The sequence below is a fragment of the Nannospalax galili genome, unplaced genomic scaffold (assembly GCF_000622305.1).
Source record: "Nannospalax galili isolate Female #2095 unplaced genomic scaffold, S.galili_v1.0 scaffold818, whole genome shotgun sequence".
Lineage (NCBI taxonomy): Eukaryota > Metazoa > Chordata > Mammalia > Rodentia > Spalacidae > Nannospalax > Nannospalax galili.
The window spans coordinates 649,106-662,653 of record NW_008341874.1 but is presented as its reverse complement, the minus strand read 5'-3'; the positions used below and the strand labels follow the sequence as shown (position 1 = coordinate 662,653).

Here is a 13,548-nt window from a genome sequence, read left to right as displayed (position 1 = left end):
TCCCTCCTGGCCAGCTTTCTGGGTCACATAGAAACACTGGACTGTTGGTCTCAACTCGGCAAATTTTATTTAGAAAAAAAATGTGGGGTTTGAAAAAAGTGACAGCGCTCACCAGGCCAGGGACTTAGGAGAGCCTCCGGCCTTCGGTAGCGCCCCGTCTCCTCACCAGCCAACCTCCTTCGGCTTCTGGAGCAGAGGCTATGTCCCCTGCCGAAGGAGCGTGGACGGTGAAGGTGCCTGAAAACGGCCAGAGAAGAGGCCCAGGCGGTCGATGTTGCGGTGGAGGACACTGTGCAGCACAGCCAGATGGGGTCCCCCCTCTCCGCCACCCTCCCTGGAGAAGTCCCGGATGAAGCGGCCACGCTCAGGCTGGAAGATGAACTTCTGGGGCAAGGGCCCGTGCTCCCGGAGAAAACCCCAGACACTAAGCAACAACAGACGCACTTCAAAAGGTGCCAGTTGGCTGAATACCTCGTGCATATTACCCAGGGCCGGTGGCAAGAGGCTTCCCTCAGCCATGACCGCCACCAGGGTGCAGGATGCCTCCAGGTGCCAGGGGGAGTGAGCTGTATCAGGGTGGCGAGAGGCTTCCCAGTGGCTCAAGAGGGCAGCCAGCAGCCCCCGCAGCAGCACGGAACAGTAACACAGGGCTGGGGGAGCAGCTGCCACCAGCTTCAAAAGCTCAAAAAGCAGGGGTTGTTCCCGGAAGCGCCGGCCAATGCGGAGATCCCGCTCCACAGTGGCCCTTGCATGATCCTCTGGGGGCCAGGCCAGCTCAGCACCAGCTGCATCAGGACACACACTCTCCACTAAGGTCACTGCAACTGCTTTGGCTGCTTCCGGGCTCAGGGTGGGAGCCCCCCAGCACCCCTCACACTCAGTGCTCCGTGCTGCGCTACAGCAGTGCACCAAGAGGCTAAGGAGGCTCTGGGTGTTATAGATCACTTCCTGTTGGTTTTGAGACTGGACCAGCTTAGGTGGCTTTAAGCCACGGCCGATGACTCCAGCGTGGAAAACTGACCAGATCCCTCCAGGACCTGGCACAGCTGCAGTATGCCTCCGGTTAGTGTCCAACAGGGAGGCAGAAGCCAAAGGGGCTGAGACAACTGACACAGTCTCATTGTCTCCATCCACTTCCCCTCCAAACAGTTCTGTGTTACCCCGATGTAAGGCTCCCTCAACCAGCAGCTGTAAGACAGCCTTTAGCCCAGCTGGGGAAGTCTGCGAAAGACGGATGAGAAGCTGGGAGGCTGAGGCCACACCCGGAGGGCCATGCAGCCTCAGAGAAGCAAAGAAGCGGTGCACCCCAGCTCTCACCATTCCCAGGAGCTGGGAGGGGGACAAGGTTTCCAAAGGAAAGGGACAAATGGCCAAGAGTGAGGCAGCGGCTTCAGCTACTTCCTCCTCTGGATGTAGCAGGAGAGGGGCCAGATCAGATAGATGAGCTGATGCAGACTCCCCAAACCGGGCCCCTAGGGCTGCAGGGCCCTCACCACCCTGCTGTTCCCACCCGACTAACATGGCCAAGTTACGCAGGAACCGGGCTGTGAAGGGAGGCTGTAAAGTCCCCGCATGCACTCGAGCCAGGCAGCTTCGGAAGGCCAGAGGGAGAAGGCCGGAGAGACTAACCACCAGCCCTGCATATAACTGAGTAGCCAGACTCAACTCTTCAGGGCTTCGGGCTCTGCTGAGTAGATGGCCCAAGGCCTCAGGTCCACAGCTAGGTCGAGTATAGACAGATAACAGGCCCAGGAGCTGGTGCTGCCAGAGGAAGCGCTTCCGTTCCAGCCGTAAAGTCTCTCCACACAGCTCTCCAACATGGTTTCTTAGCGCATCAAGAAAGGGCACTGGACGGGGAGGTGGAGATGGGCCCAGGACTCCTTCTCCAGGAGACCCTCCACGATGATGAACCAGTTTTTGTAGATGCAACAACAGCAGCTGGATCAGCCGGTCACAGGCCTCTCTCACTGTGTCTGGCACAGCCAGGCCCTGGGTAGTAATGACTGAAGCAGGCATAGCTGTGTCCACTAGGAACTGCAGCAGGCGGTAGGCACCAGCCCCAGAGGCCTGGCTCACCAGATGTACAGCCAGGTTCAGCATGTTGTCCAGCTCCTCTCTCGGGAACCCCTGCAGGTGTTGTTGCAGCTGGCTCAGCACTGCTGGGGGCTTGAGGCAATCCACAAGTTCTCCAGAGACTGTGCCAAGCAAAGCTGGCGACATGACTGCCAGCTGCAGTAGAAAGGGAACCGTGGCCTGAAGGGATGGGTCCCCATTCCGGCCCCCAGTGCCCCCTGCCAGGCTATCATGAAACATTCTTAGGAGCTCCCGCCGAATGCTGTCTCCATGGCGGGAGGCCAAGTGCCCTAGAATGCCTACAACTGAGGCGATCTTAGGCACCCGTTTCTCCCCAGGGATGGCAGGAGATCCAGGGAAGGCATCTGTGGATGGGGTTTGAGAAGAGCTTCCACCACAACCACCAGCTCCACCTCCAGCCCCACTATGGACACAGAAGTCCTTAAGGCCACAGGAGAGGACTCTGGAGATTATGGTGCCAGGAAATGAAGAGCCGATATGAGCCACAACCCAGTCAAAGTGTGGGGAATGCTGGACAGAAGTGTCCAGCAAGGCATCCACGCATGCATCTGGGCAGCTACCAATGAGAGCCGAGAGGCACTGCACATAGATGTCCATTAATGTACGGGTGGCCCTACAGCCCATCCATAGCTGCAGGAGTTCATTAAGAGAACCAGTAGCATGGGGAACACGCTGATGCTGCCCAGAATACGTGCTGCTCAGTTGTCCCATGAGGTCAATGGACCATGCACTTATCACAGGTGCCCAGGCCTTTGGATTGGCCCGGATGAACTCAGATAGCACCTGCTGCACTTCCTGCACCACATCCTCTAAGCCAGGTCCACCAGCAGGGACGTGGGAGGGTGGAGGTGGACGGAGGTGAGGTGGACCAGCCACAGGACTTTCATCTAGGGCAGCTAGGTGGGCCCGGACACTCTCATCAAAGACACCTCGTAAGTGGTCCAGCACAGCAGCCCGAGCAGGTGGCAAAGAGCGGAGCAGGAGAAGACCACAGCGAGCATGTTCCCGAGCCGAGAGCTGGTGGCCCAGAATGGGGTCTACACCAGTGAGAAAAGCCTTGATTTCTTGGGACAGCTCCTGAGCACTGTAAGGATCAAAAGAAGCAGACTTAGAACATTGAACTCACAAGAGATCCGCCTGCCTCTGCCTCCCAAGTGCTGGGACTAAAGGCATGCACAGTTGACCTTCAGTTTCTATGTATAACGGCAAAACTTCTAAAAGTTAAAGTACTTACATACCATTTATGGTCCACATTAATCATTCAATAAATGCTATTTTCCTGTCAACAAGAATCATATCAATAGCATACAACTTTCCAAATGTCCAGGTAATTTTTTTTTTTTTAAGACAGGTCTCCCTATGTAGTCCTGGCTGGCCTGGAACTCACTATGTAGACTAGGCTGACCTCTGCCTGCCATTGTCTCTCAAGTGCTGGGACTAAAGCTGTGCACCACCATACCCAGCTTCCAGGTACTTTATTTTTCAATGCTGATCACTACCTACAAAGCAACTCCCAATTTTAGTACTTTACGTGTATTTTTCTAGTCCTAACAACAGTTCAATATGGTAGGACTATTATCCCATTTTACAGATAAGGAAATCAAAGTCAATTAATCAGACTATATGCTCCACGAGAAGAATCATTTCTATGCTTAAAAAGCAGAATCCAGGCTGGAGAGATGGTTCAGTGGTTAAGAACACTGGTTGTTTTTGCAGAAGACCCAGGTTCATATCCCAGCACCCACATGGCAGCTAACAACTGTCCATAACTCCAGTCCCAGGGGATCCAACAGCCTCTTCTGACCTCCGCAGGCACTGCACAACACGGGTGCACTTACCTACATGCAGGCAATGCATGCACACACATTAAAAAAAAAAAAAATCCCCTTTATCGAGGTGCTGGTATGTAAGAAGTACTCAATAAATACAACAAATATTTGTTGAATTAAATAAATATAGCTTGAGTTTCTGTATCTGCTCTTAAAATATCTTCCCAGTTCCCCCTTCCAACACAAGCTCATAATGGACAGAAAATTGTAAGTCCCTGCTTAGAGGCTCTCCCAACACTTGTCCTTCCCGTTCTGTACAAGAATGCCAAACACCCGCCACTAAATCAACAACCACCACCTTCAATGTGGCTAAGCGTCAAGGTGTCCAGAGCCTAGACACGCCAGCCTTTCTAACCCCCCAAAACATGACTTCTGTGTTAGAAGTTCAGAAGGCAGTGTTGTGGGAGGAAGTAACCACCCCCTCCTCTTATCGCCTTTTCTGTCAAAGAAAACATTTTCTGGGCTGATAAAGCTCTGTGCCATTCTTCTGGTTCCTTGAAAATAAAACTCAAAACGAGGGGCGTGTGCAAAGGGAGGTTGGCAGGAATATTCAGTGGGGTTCCATGAAGCCTCTGACGCTCTGGTTAAAGGGGGCAGGGGATCGGGTTCTCGAGAGTACTGGCATCCTCAACTGCTGGGAGGCAAGGCCAGGGGCACCGGGCACCGGGGTCCCGAGAGGGGTGGAACCCAGGGCAGGGCAGGGCAGGGCAGGGCGGGCACCCGAGCCCAGCGCTCTCAGCGAAGCAGCCCGAGTTCGGAGAGGACGCGGCCAGAACCTCTGCGAACCCTGCCGCGAGTTCTCCAGCGGGGATCCGGCTTTCTGCCGGGGAGGTGGGGAGCGCCGCGCGGTGGGGGAGACCCCAGGGGCTCGGACTACCTGAGAGGCGCGGGACCGTGAGTGGCAGGGGCAGGCCCGGGGGGCCCCGGGGCCCCGGGAGGGTCGCACAACGCGGACATCCCGGAGCCCTACCCGGAGCCTGACGCGGGAGCGGCAAAGCGTAGGCGACGCATGCGCGCTGGTTGGAAACGCGAAAGAAACCAGACTCTCGGCCTCTCAGGAAAAGCAGTCCGGCGACGTCTGAAGCCCTTGGACTTTGGTTCCGCATCTCGAGTATGACAGCTGGTAACACATCCGCCCTCAATACAAACATCTTCAAAGCACCAGCGATAGACGATAGTTGTCTGGGACTGTTCGCAGTAGAGTTTAATTCTTTTTCCTAAACATGCAACTCATGAGCTTTTGCAAAACGAGGCACCAGGGGCTGGAGAGATGGCTCAGTGATTAAGACCAGTGCTGAGAGCCCGGTTTGGGTCCCAGAACCCACATGGCGACAAACAACCGTCTGTGACTCATTCCAGGGGCTCTAACGCCTTCTTCTGAACTGTACTGACACCAGGCACGCATGTGGTGCACATGTATATATGCAGGCAAACACTCGTACACATTAAATACATACATACATACATACATGCATGCATACATAAAATTTTAAAATGTAACATCAAACCAACCTCTCTGACTTAGATCCTGTAATCGCAGCACAGTCCTAGAGGCTGAGGCTGGAAAATCACTGCAAATTTGAGGCCAACCTGGTCTACAAAGCAAGATCCAGGCCAGCCAGGGCTAGTGAGAAGCCGTCTCATCTCAGAAATTTCTCTAAATAAAATGAGTTTCCCGTTTTTGTTTGCTTGCTTACTTGTTGAGGCACGATTGGCTTCAACTGGCTATGTAGCCAAGGATGAACTTGAACTCCTGAGCATTCTGCCTGTAGCTCTCTAGTGCTGGGATTATAGGATTATAGGCATGCACCACACCTAACTTTTTAGTTTTGTCTTAGATGTAGTCTGGCTGTATTACCCAGGCTGTTCTATAATTCTTGGCTCAACTGGCTTTTCTCTCAAACTCTGGAATAGCTGGAAGTAGGTGCATATCACCACACTGGTTTATGATGTGGCTCTTGGCCTTTTTTAATGTAAACCAGACGTGGTGGCCCGCGCCTTTAATCCCAACACTCGGGAAGCAAAGGCAGGCGGATCTCTGTGAGTTCAAGGCCAGCCTGGTCCACATAGTGAGTTCCAGGACAGCTGGGGCTACAGGAAGATCCTGTCTCAAAAAGACCAAAAAAAAAAAAAAAAACCCTCAATCTAAGGGAGCTCATTATGGGGCTGGACAAATCTGCCATTTGTTGGCAGTATAATATTATAATATAACCATGACCAAGAGGCCTGTTTCCTCATCTGCAAAATGAACATGATGTTTCATCTACAAAATGAACATGATGCCTGTCTCCATACTCTGTGACAGTAACTTGAATCATCTTTTGAAATCATTTTTAATTATATTCTGGGAGGGGAGAAGCATGTGCATGTGAGTCCACAGGCTCAGATCCCCATGGAACTGGAGTTACAGGTAATGTAGGTCACCGAATTACGGGTATTGGGAGCCAAGCTCAGGTCCTATGCAAAAATTGCTCTTGATCACTGAGCCACCTCTCCAGCCCCATCTTGAGAAAATTGATGTAAAATGCTTGGTATGTAAAGTGATGCTGGATACAGAAACCCCTCTAAATGACAAGAGGCAGTTTTAAAATTAGGCTGCATGGAGCCAAGTCCTTCTATTATTTTCTAGTGAGTGTCCATGGACAAGTAGATCTTTGTTTTAACACCTGTAATGTAGGTATAGTGCAGTACAACTCTTTTCTCTAAACTCAGGACCATTTCCAACTTAAATCAGAGCAGCTGCCAGTTGTGGTGCACATCTTCAATATCGGCACCTGGGAGGCAGAGGAAAGTAGATCTGTGAGATAGAAGCCAGCCTGGCCTCCATAGTGAGTTCCAGGCCAGCTGGGACTACAGGGAGACCCTGTCTCAAAACAAACAACAAACCAACAAACCAAAGAACACATTGATCGACCAAGCTGGATTTAAGATTGAATAATCTCGGGGCTGGAGAGATGGCTCAGTGGTTAAGAGCACTGACTGCTCTTGCAGAGGCCCCGGGTTCAATTCCCAGCACCCACATGGCGGCTACGAACTGTCCTTAACTCCAGTTCCAGGGGAATCTGAAACCCTCTTCTGACCTCTGCGGCATTGCATGACACGGGTGCACTCACATACATGCAGCAATACATACACATAAAATAAAAATAAATAAAATTTAAAAAGATTGAATAATCTCTTTGATATGTCAGTGTGTTGGGATAAACAGGTGTTTCTGTGTCTCCCCAGGAAAAAGTCATGCAACATTTATAATATCCAAGAGTATGGTTGGGAGACTGATGAACTAATAATGAATGCAAAGAATTTACAGCAGTGTTTGATAAACAGTAAACATAAAACTCTTTTTCTTATTGTGTTTTGCCTGAACATGCAATCCCTGTCATGCAATGCCCATGGAGATCAGAAGCGGACACTGGATCCCCAGGAACTGGAGTTAGAGGACTGTTAGTTGCCATGTGAGTGCTGGTAACTGAAACTGGGTCCTCTCCAAGAGCAGCCAGTGCTTGTAACAGCTGAGCCATCTCTCAAGCGCCTATTTTGTTACTTGTTTGGTTGGTTTTCAAGTCTCCCTGCAGCCCCAGCTAGCCTGGCTCTTGTTATGTAGACCAGGCTGGCCTCCATCCCATAGAGATCTGCCTGCCTCTGCCTACCCAAGAGCTAGGACTAAAGGTATGAGTCACCATCCTGGGCAACTTTTATTATCTTTAAATTATGTTTATGTGTGTGGGTATGTGTACTTGAGTCCAGAAGAGGACCTCAGATCTACTGGAATTACAGCCTGATGTGGGTGTTGGGCCACCTCTCCAGCCCCAATAGTTAACATTTATAGAAAAGTTATATTACTGGTATTTAGTTGGGGAAGCAGAATGGAAAATGAGAGAACACTGCAAGTCTGTATATATTTTTCTTTTTACATTTATTTATTTATTTATTGTGTGTATGTCACAGTGCAAGAGTGAAAATCAGAGGATAACTTTCAAGATCCAGTTCTCTCCTTCCACTGTGTAAGACAGGGAGATTGAATTCAGGTTGTCAGGCTTGGTGGCAATCACCTTTATCTTCTGATATTTCCTGGCCACCTGTTTAGGTGTCTGTAGTAGCAAAAGTTTTGAAAAGGCCTGTGCATGGTGGCTTATGCCTGTAATCCCAGTACTGTGCAGGGAGGAAAGGAGGATTTCATGTTTAAGACAAGCCTAGACTATAAAAGGGAGACCCTGTCTCCAAAAAACAAAACAATACTCAGAACTGGCTTCTCACAAACATAAGCATGAATGTTAACAGGGAAATCAGCATGAATGTTAATGGGAATCAGGATGTAACCAAGTGGTAGAACGACTGCCTAAAATGCATGAGGCCCTGAATTTAACCCCCAGCACCATGAAAAATGAGAAAAATAAAAGGAAATATTTGTTTTTTATTTAATTATTATAATCCAGCAAAGGAAGCAGGGCAATTTAAGTAACTTGCCCAACCAGAGCAGTGGCAGCACTAATAGCCCCTTACCTCCCCATCCACCATCCTTATAATATCTGTATTGTTCAGAATTGCAAAGTTGGAGTGTCATTCACCGAAAGAGCTGCCTAGCTTCTTGTTGACTCTGTTCAAGCACACGCTGTATCCTGCTTCTGGGCTGTGTCCACCCACATTCAAAGACCCCTTTTTATCACCCGTCCCATTCCTGCAGTTAATCACACATGTCAAAGCTTTGGGGCTTTATTACAAAAGGAGTTGACTGCTAGAAAGGGCCCTCTGCAGTCCTTCTTGGTATGCTCCTCTTTCCAGTACACCACCTCCAGGGAAGGTCAGTAGGTCATCACTCAAAAAGAATCTGGGAGAGTGAAAGAGAGCAATGCCTTCTCTAAAGTCCTCTAAAACTACCACCAAATCCTTGTGGCTGTGACTGAGAATCTTCAGGTAGAAGAGGTAGGAACTTTAGCTTGCATCTTCAAGGTCTTCCATATCTACATCCTGGGGAGCTTTTATCTTCTTCTGTCTTTTGGGCTGTGGTTCACTAATCCTGGTTGGCTTTGAGGGGGCTTCCACTGAACAAAGACAAAGAGGAAGCAGTGAACAACCCCAGAAAATCCAGGCTCCCTTTCCCCTGCACATCTGTACCTCATACTTACCTTCCATGGCTGCCTTTTCTTTCTGGGCAAGTCGGATCTGCTGCAGGAGTTTTCTTCGCTTCTTCCCGGACAGAGTAATGTTGGCACGTGCACTGGACCTAGAGAGTAGGTAGACTTAAAAGCTATCTGGGTTCGCCTGAACCAACACAAGCCAGAAAAGTGATTCAGGTATGGAAAGGGTGTTTATCTTTACTTTATTTTGGTCTTTTGTTTGTTTGAAACAAGGACTCACTCAGTAGCCCAGGCAAGCCTTTAGCTCCAGGCAATCCTTCCACCTCAACTTCCAGGGTGCTGAGATTACAGGTAAGAACCACTACACCCAGTTTTTTTGGTTTTGTAAAAGGTCTCTGGATTCAAATTACATAACTGTTTTAAAGTGTAGACTCCGGGCTAGAGAGATGGCACAGCGATTAAAAGCACTGGCTGCTCTTGCAGACCACCCAGGTTTAGTTCCCAGTACCCACATGATGGCTGACAACTTTTGTAACTCCATTTCCAGGAGATGTGACATGCTCTTCTAACCTCCACAGGCACCGGTGCACTTACATACATGCAGGCAATACACTCACAGACATAAAAAATGGTGGGGTTTTTTTGGGAGACCCTGTCTAAAAAAAAAAAAAAAAAAAGACCAAATAAATAAATAAACAAATAAAAAGGTGTGAACTCTTGTCTGGAGTCTTATCTAACACTTAGGTTGTAACAGCTCACTTAATTTCAATATATACCTCAGTTTCAAGTATTAAATAAAGAACATCACTTTAAATGTTAAGGTTTAGAATGGAGAAATACTGAATATAAGAAGCCAATGAAAGAATGTAGAAAGTTATTAATGGATGGGAACTCTTGCCCAGAAACTTGTATGCAAAATCATATGTGCGACCAGTTGCAAGCACTTTTCTGAATGCAAAAACTAAGTTTAACAATCTAAGTTATTGTAGTTAACTATGTGTAAGGGTGAGTGTCGATAACCTTTCTTAGTTTCTGAATAGGACCCAAACCTAAAGAGAGGCTGTGGCAACAGGTATTGTGAGAGGCTGGTAGTTTAGGAGCTAACACAACTGACAATTATTTCGCAGCATAAACGTGGGTACACGAACATAGGGGTGGGAGGAGGCAGGGATGCGCAACAGGCGGGGCAGCCCCGGTACTCACGCCCGCTTTTTGAGGTGGTGCCTGGTTATCAGCCCTTCGTCTATCACGGCCCCGACGACCTGGCGCTTCAGCCGCCGATCCCGGCTCAACACCCTCCGGCGCTTGAACAGCTTCTTCTTCAGCTCCTGCGGGAGGAGAGATACGAACCAGAGTGAGGCCGTGCACGGCCGCCCCTGGGAACCCTCGCCCCCAATGGAACCCATTCCTGAGCGAAAACGCCCGGGGAAGCCACACAGTTACCGTCCGGGGACGGTTGATCTTTCCTCCCGGGGCTCCCATAGCAGCTTCAAGGATCACACGCGGAGCCGCACTTCCGCTGTGCGCCACACTCGCAGGCCCCGCCCCACCACCGAAGGTCCCGCCCCTGGTCCCAGAGAACCAATCGCAGCTCGGGGACGGGATCTGGGCCTATTTAAAGGGGGCTCCAGGCACGTTGAGGTCTTTCCAAGGGCGGCGCTCTGGTAAACTGTGTGGCTGTACGTGGGAGGCGGGCAGGGCCTGGCCTGACTTTACAGACCCTCCTTTTCTTGGCGGGGAGCTGGCGTGCGGTCTCGCTCCCCGTTATGTGCGGAGGCAGAGGGAAAGGGTTGCGGCCCTCCCGGCGTCATGTCTTCGGTGCCGGCGGCTTCCCGTCCGCCGGTTCTATCCTCAAACGCCGGGACACGAGTCTCCACGCCGCAGGGATGCAGCCAGGCCTGGCGGTCTCCTGCGAGATGCTCACGCGTTTCCATTTTGGTTTCCAGTGTGCTGACGCCAACCCAGGATGGACGGCTGACGCGTCACCGCTTCCTTAACTGCTGCACCAATAAAGGCTGTTTGAACCCAGAGAGGACTGTGTCCGCCTGGTTTTTCCGTAGCTGCAGACTTGGCGGACACTGCGGTTTTCCGCGACTAGGAATTTGCAGATCTTCCTTGGGGGACCCCAGACTCCCGCTGGAGTGCGGGTGATGACACTTTCTCTGGTCGACTTTGTGGAGACCGATGGCTGCCTTCAGTGGAGTGCTTCAAACGCTGACCTTAGTGTCGGGGATGCGCCGAGCTTTTACGAGCAGGGAAGGTGCGTTCCTAAAGACCTGGGAATCGTCGGGTTTTTTAGGTCTTGAGACAGGGTATCCCTGTAGGGGGGGCTGGCCTGAAACTCTCCCGAGTGCTGGGATTAATGGCCTGCACCACCACGCCCGGCTAAACCTGTGGTTTTTAAAGCCCGCAGTGGTACCGCACGCCTGTAATCCCAGCAGTAATCTGGGTGCTTGTGCAGTTCGTTCAGCAAGGAAGTGTCCCTGGTCTGGGGTAACACGCGCCCCTCCACCCTTACCCCACAGGCTCCTTGGCCAGCAGTTGTCTTGCAGACCGAAACCTCTGGGATCGCCTTCACGCCCAGCCGCGTCTGGGCAGTGGCCCCACCTTCGACTGGTTCTTTGGATATGAGGAAGTCCAGGGACTCCTATTTCCACTGCTGAAGGAATCACAGGCTTCGTGTCCACTGAGGGTACTGGATGTGGGCTGTGGGACATCAAGCCTGTGCACAGGCCTCTATGCCAAGTCCCCCTACCCTGTGGATGTGGTAGGAGTGGACTTCTCTTCTGTGGCGGTGGCCCACATGAACAGCCTTTTACAAGGAGGCCAAGGCCAACCATCTCTATGCCCTGGACACCCTTCCTCTAGCCTTCACTTCGTGCAGGCTGATGCCCAGAATCTGGGAGCCCTGGCTTCATCAGGTTCCTTCCAGCTACTGCTGGACAAAGGTACCTGGGATGCTGTTGCCAGGGGTGGTTTGAGTGGGGCTTACCAGCTCCTGTCAGAATGCCTGAGGGTCCTGAGTCCCCAGGGGACCTTGATTCAGTTCTCTGATGAAGACCCTGATGTGAGACTGCCCTGCCTGGAACAAAAATCCCATGGCTGGACTGTGACTGTGGAGGAGTTAGGCCCTTTCAAGGGGATCACCTACTATGCTTATTTGGTTAAATCCTCTCATTAAAGATCAGCATTTTCTATTGAGCAATGAGAAGGTTAGAGTTTTATCTTTGTAGTATGGGTAGCAGAATTGAGAAAGTGAAAAAGGTTTAGCAGTGTCAGGCACAAGGCAAATGGATCATTCCACAGAGCTCAATTCAAATCCCAGTATTGGCTTGTGTCCTATGATCTGACCACTGAGAATTGGTTTTCTCACCTATAAGGTGAAGAAGGCTGGGCAAAAGTACTTGAACAAGAACCTACATGAAATGAAGAGCAATACTTACCCAGAGGTATTAGAAGGGGTGAGATGGGAATAGTCCACAAAGCGGCTTCTGTAGACACAGGAACCTGTTGAGTCCCAAAGAGGACAGGGGTTGGGGATTTCCTGACACTCCCTTTCCTCACAAATCCAAGAAGCTTCTCACTCTTCTTGGTCCTGCTCCCAACTGAGTCCTGGGTTAAATGTTCTTAGAGGAGATGTGGGGTCCTGTGGGATCCAAGTCCTGCCTGGGGGAGGTAAGAACAGTGAAGCATTCTTGATACTGTATGTCTTTAAAAGATTGTAAAGTGAGGGACCATTGCCTCCAAGCCTGATAACCTAAGTTCAGTGCCTAGGACCCTAATGGTGAAAGGAGAGAACTTCTCTAAATTGAATTCTGACTTATTGAGACAAGGTCTCCCTGTAGCCCCAGCTGACCTGGAGCTTGCTATGAAGACCAGGCTGGCCTACATCTCAGAGATCCCCCTGCCTCTGCCTCCCAAGTGCTGGGATTAAATTGTGCTACCTTGCCCAGCTTCGCCTTGTGTGTTAATGCAAGATCTTGCAGAAGCCAGACTTTGCCCATTCTGCTAGTATAGCTCCTAGCTTACTCCAAGTATCTCAGCATCCAGAGCACTGTTAAAATCAGACTGCCCTGCCCAGGTGGGATTTATACACATATTGAGCATCTCAACTCCAGTCCTTAGGCTTACAGAGCAAGTGCTTTGCCTACTCTGCAGCCCAGTTTGTCAAAGTATTTAGTAAGTCTATAAAATATTCAAAATACAGATTAGGGCTGGACACATTAGTACCTTGTCTCAAGATAGCGAAAGAACAAAACAAAAAAGTATAGATTACCTAATATGCAAAAATCCCTGGGTTTGGGGGCTGGGTAAATGACTCAGCAGGTAAAGACCCAAGTAAGCCAAGCTTGACTGAAAGACCTAAATTCAGCCCTTGACACACGGTTGTCCTCTGACCTCCATGGGCATACTGTACTACGTGTACATCCCTACCCCACACAAACGCATACACAAAAATAAATGTAATAAAAAGTTTAAAGCCCCTGGGCTCAAAAACCCCAATACTACAAATAAGCAAACAAACAGTACAGATTAAAAGATGTGAC

General features: G+C 50.2%; 3 protein-coding genes and 1 non-coding gene across 6 annotated transcripts; 2 read left to right on the top strand and 2 right to left on the bottom strand.

The window, feature by feature from the left end:
* Positions 1 to 42: 42 nt before the first annotated feature.
* On the bottom strand, positions 43 to 4,962 carry Ints5 (integrator complex subunit 5). The gene is made up of 2 exons (XM_008837525.2): positions 4,801 to 4,962; positions 43 to 3,178 (listed from the first exon to the last, which is right to left on the bottom strand). The coding sequence occupies exons 1-2, from the start codon at positions 4,878 to 4,880 to the stop codon at positions 199 to 201; spliced, it is 3,060 nt and encodes a 1,019-aa protein (XP_008835747.1). The 5' UTR covers positions 4,881 to 4,962; the 3' UTR covers positions 43 to 198.
* Positions 4,963 to 8,317: 3,355 nt separating this feature from the next.
* On the bottom strand, positions 8,318 to 10,585 carry CUNH11orf98 (chromosome unknown C11orf98 homolog). Its single transcript, XM_017799215.2, has 4 exons — positions 10,445 to 10,585; positions 10,205 to 10,329; positions 9,050 to 9,147; positions 8,318 to 8,965 (listed from the first exon to the last, which is right to left on the bottom strand). The coding sequence occupies exons 1-4, from the start codon at positions 10,481 to 10,483 to the stop codon at positions 8,856 to 8,858; spliced, it is 372 nt and encodes a 123-aa protein (XP_017654704.1). The 5' UTR covers positions 10,484 to 10,585; the 3' UTR covers positions 8,318 to 8,855.
* Cskmt (citrate synthase lysine methyltransferase) lies at positions 10,535 to 12,212 on the top strand. 3 transcript variants are annotated; one of them, XM_029565603.1, is made up of 3 exons: positions 10,535 to 10,665; positions 10,948 to 11,261; positions 11,527 to 12,212. In XM_029565603.1, the coding sequence occupies exons 2-3, from the start codon at positions 11,186 to 11,188 to the stop codon at positions 12,180 to 12,182; spliced, it is 732 nt and encodes a 243-aa protein (XP_029421463.1). In that variant the 5' UTR covers positions 10,535 to 10,665; positions 10,948 to 11,185; the 3' UTR covers positions 12,183 to 12,212. The 3 variants fall into 3 exon arrangements, with proteins under 3 accessions (XP_029421463.1, XP_029421464.1, XP_008835741.1); XM_029565604.1 differs by having other exon boundaries at positions 10,610 to 10,680; XM_008837519.3 differs by having other exon boundaries at positions 10,652 to 11,261.
* On the top strand, positions 10,722 to 10,870 carry LOC115071121. The gene has a single exon (XR_003850235.1). It is a non-coding gene; the product is annotated as a small nucleolar RNA SNORA57 (small nucleolar RNA).
* Positions 12,213 to 13,548: the final 1,336 nt, after the last annotated feature.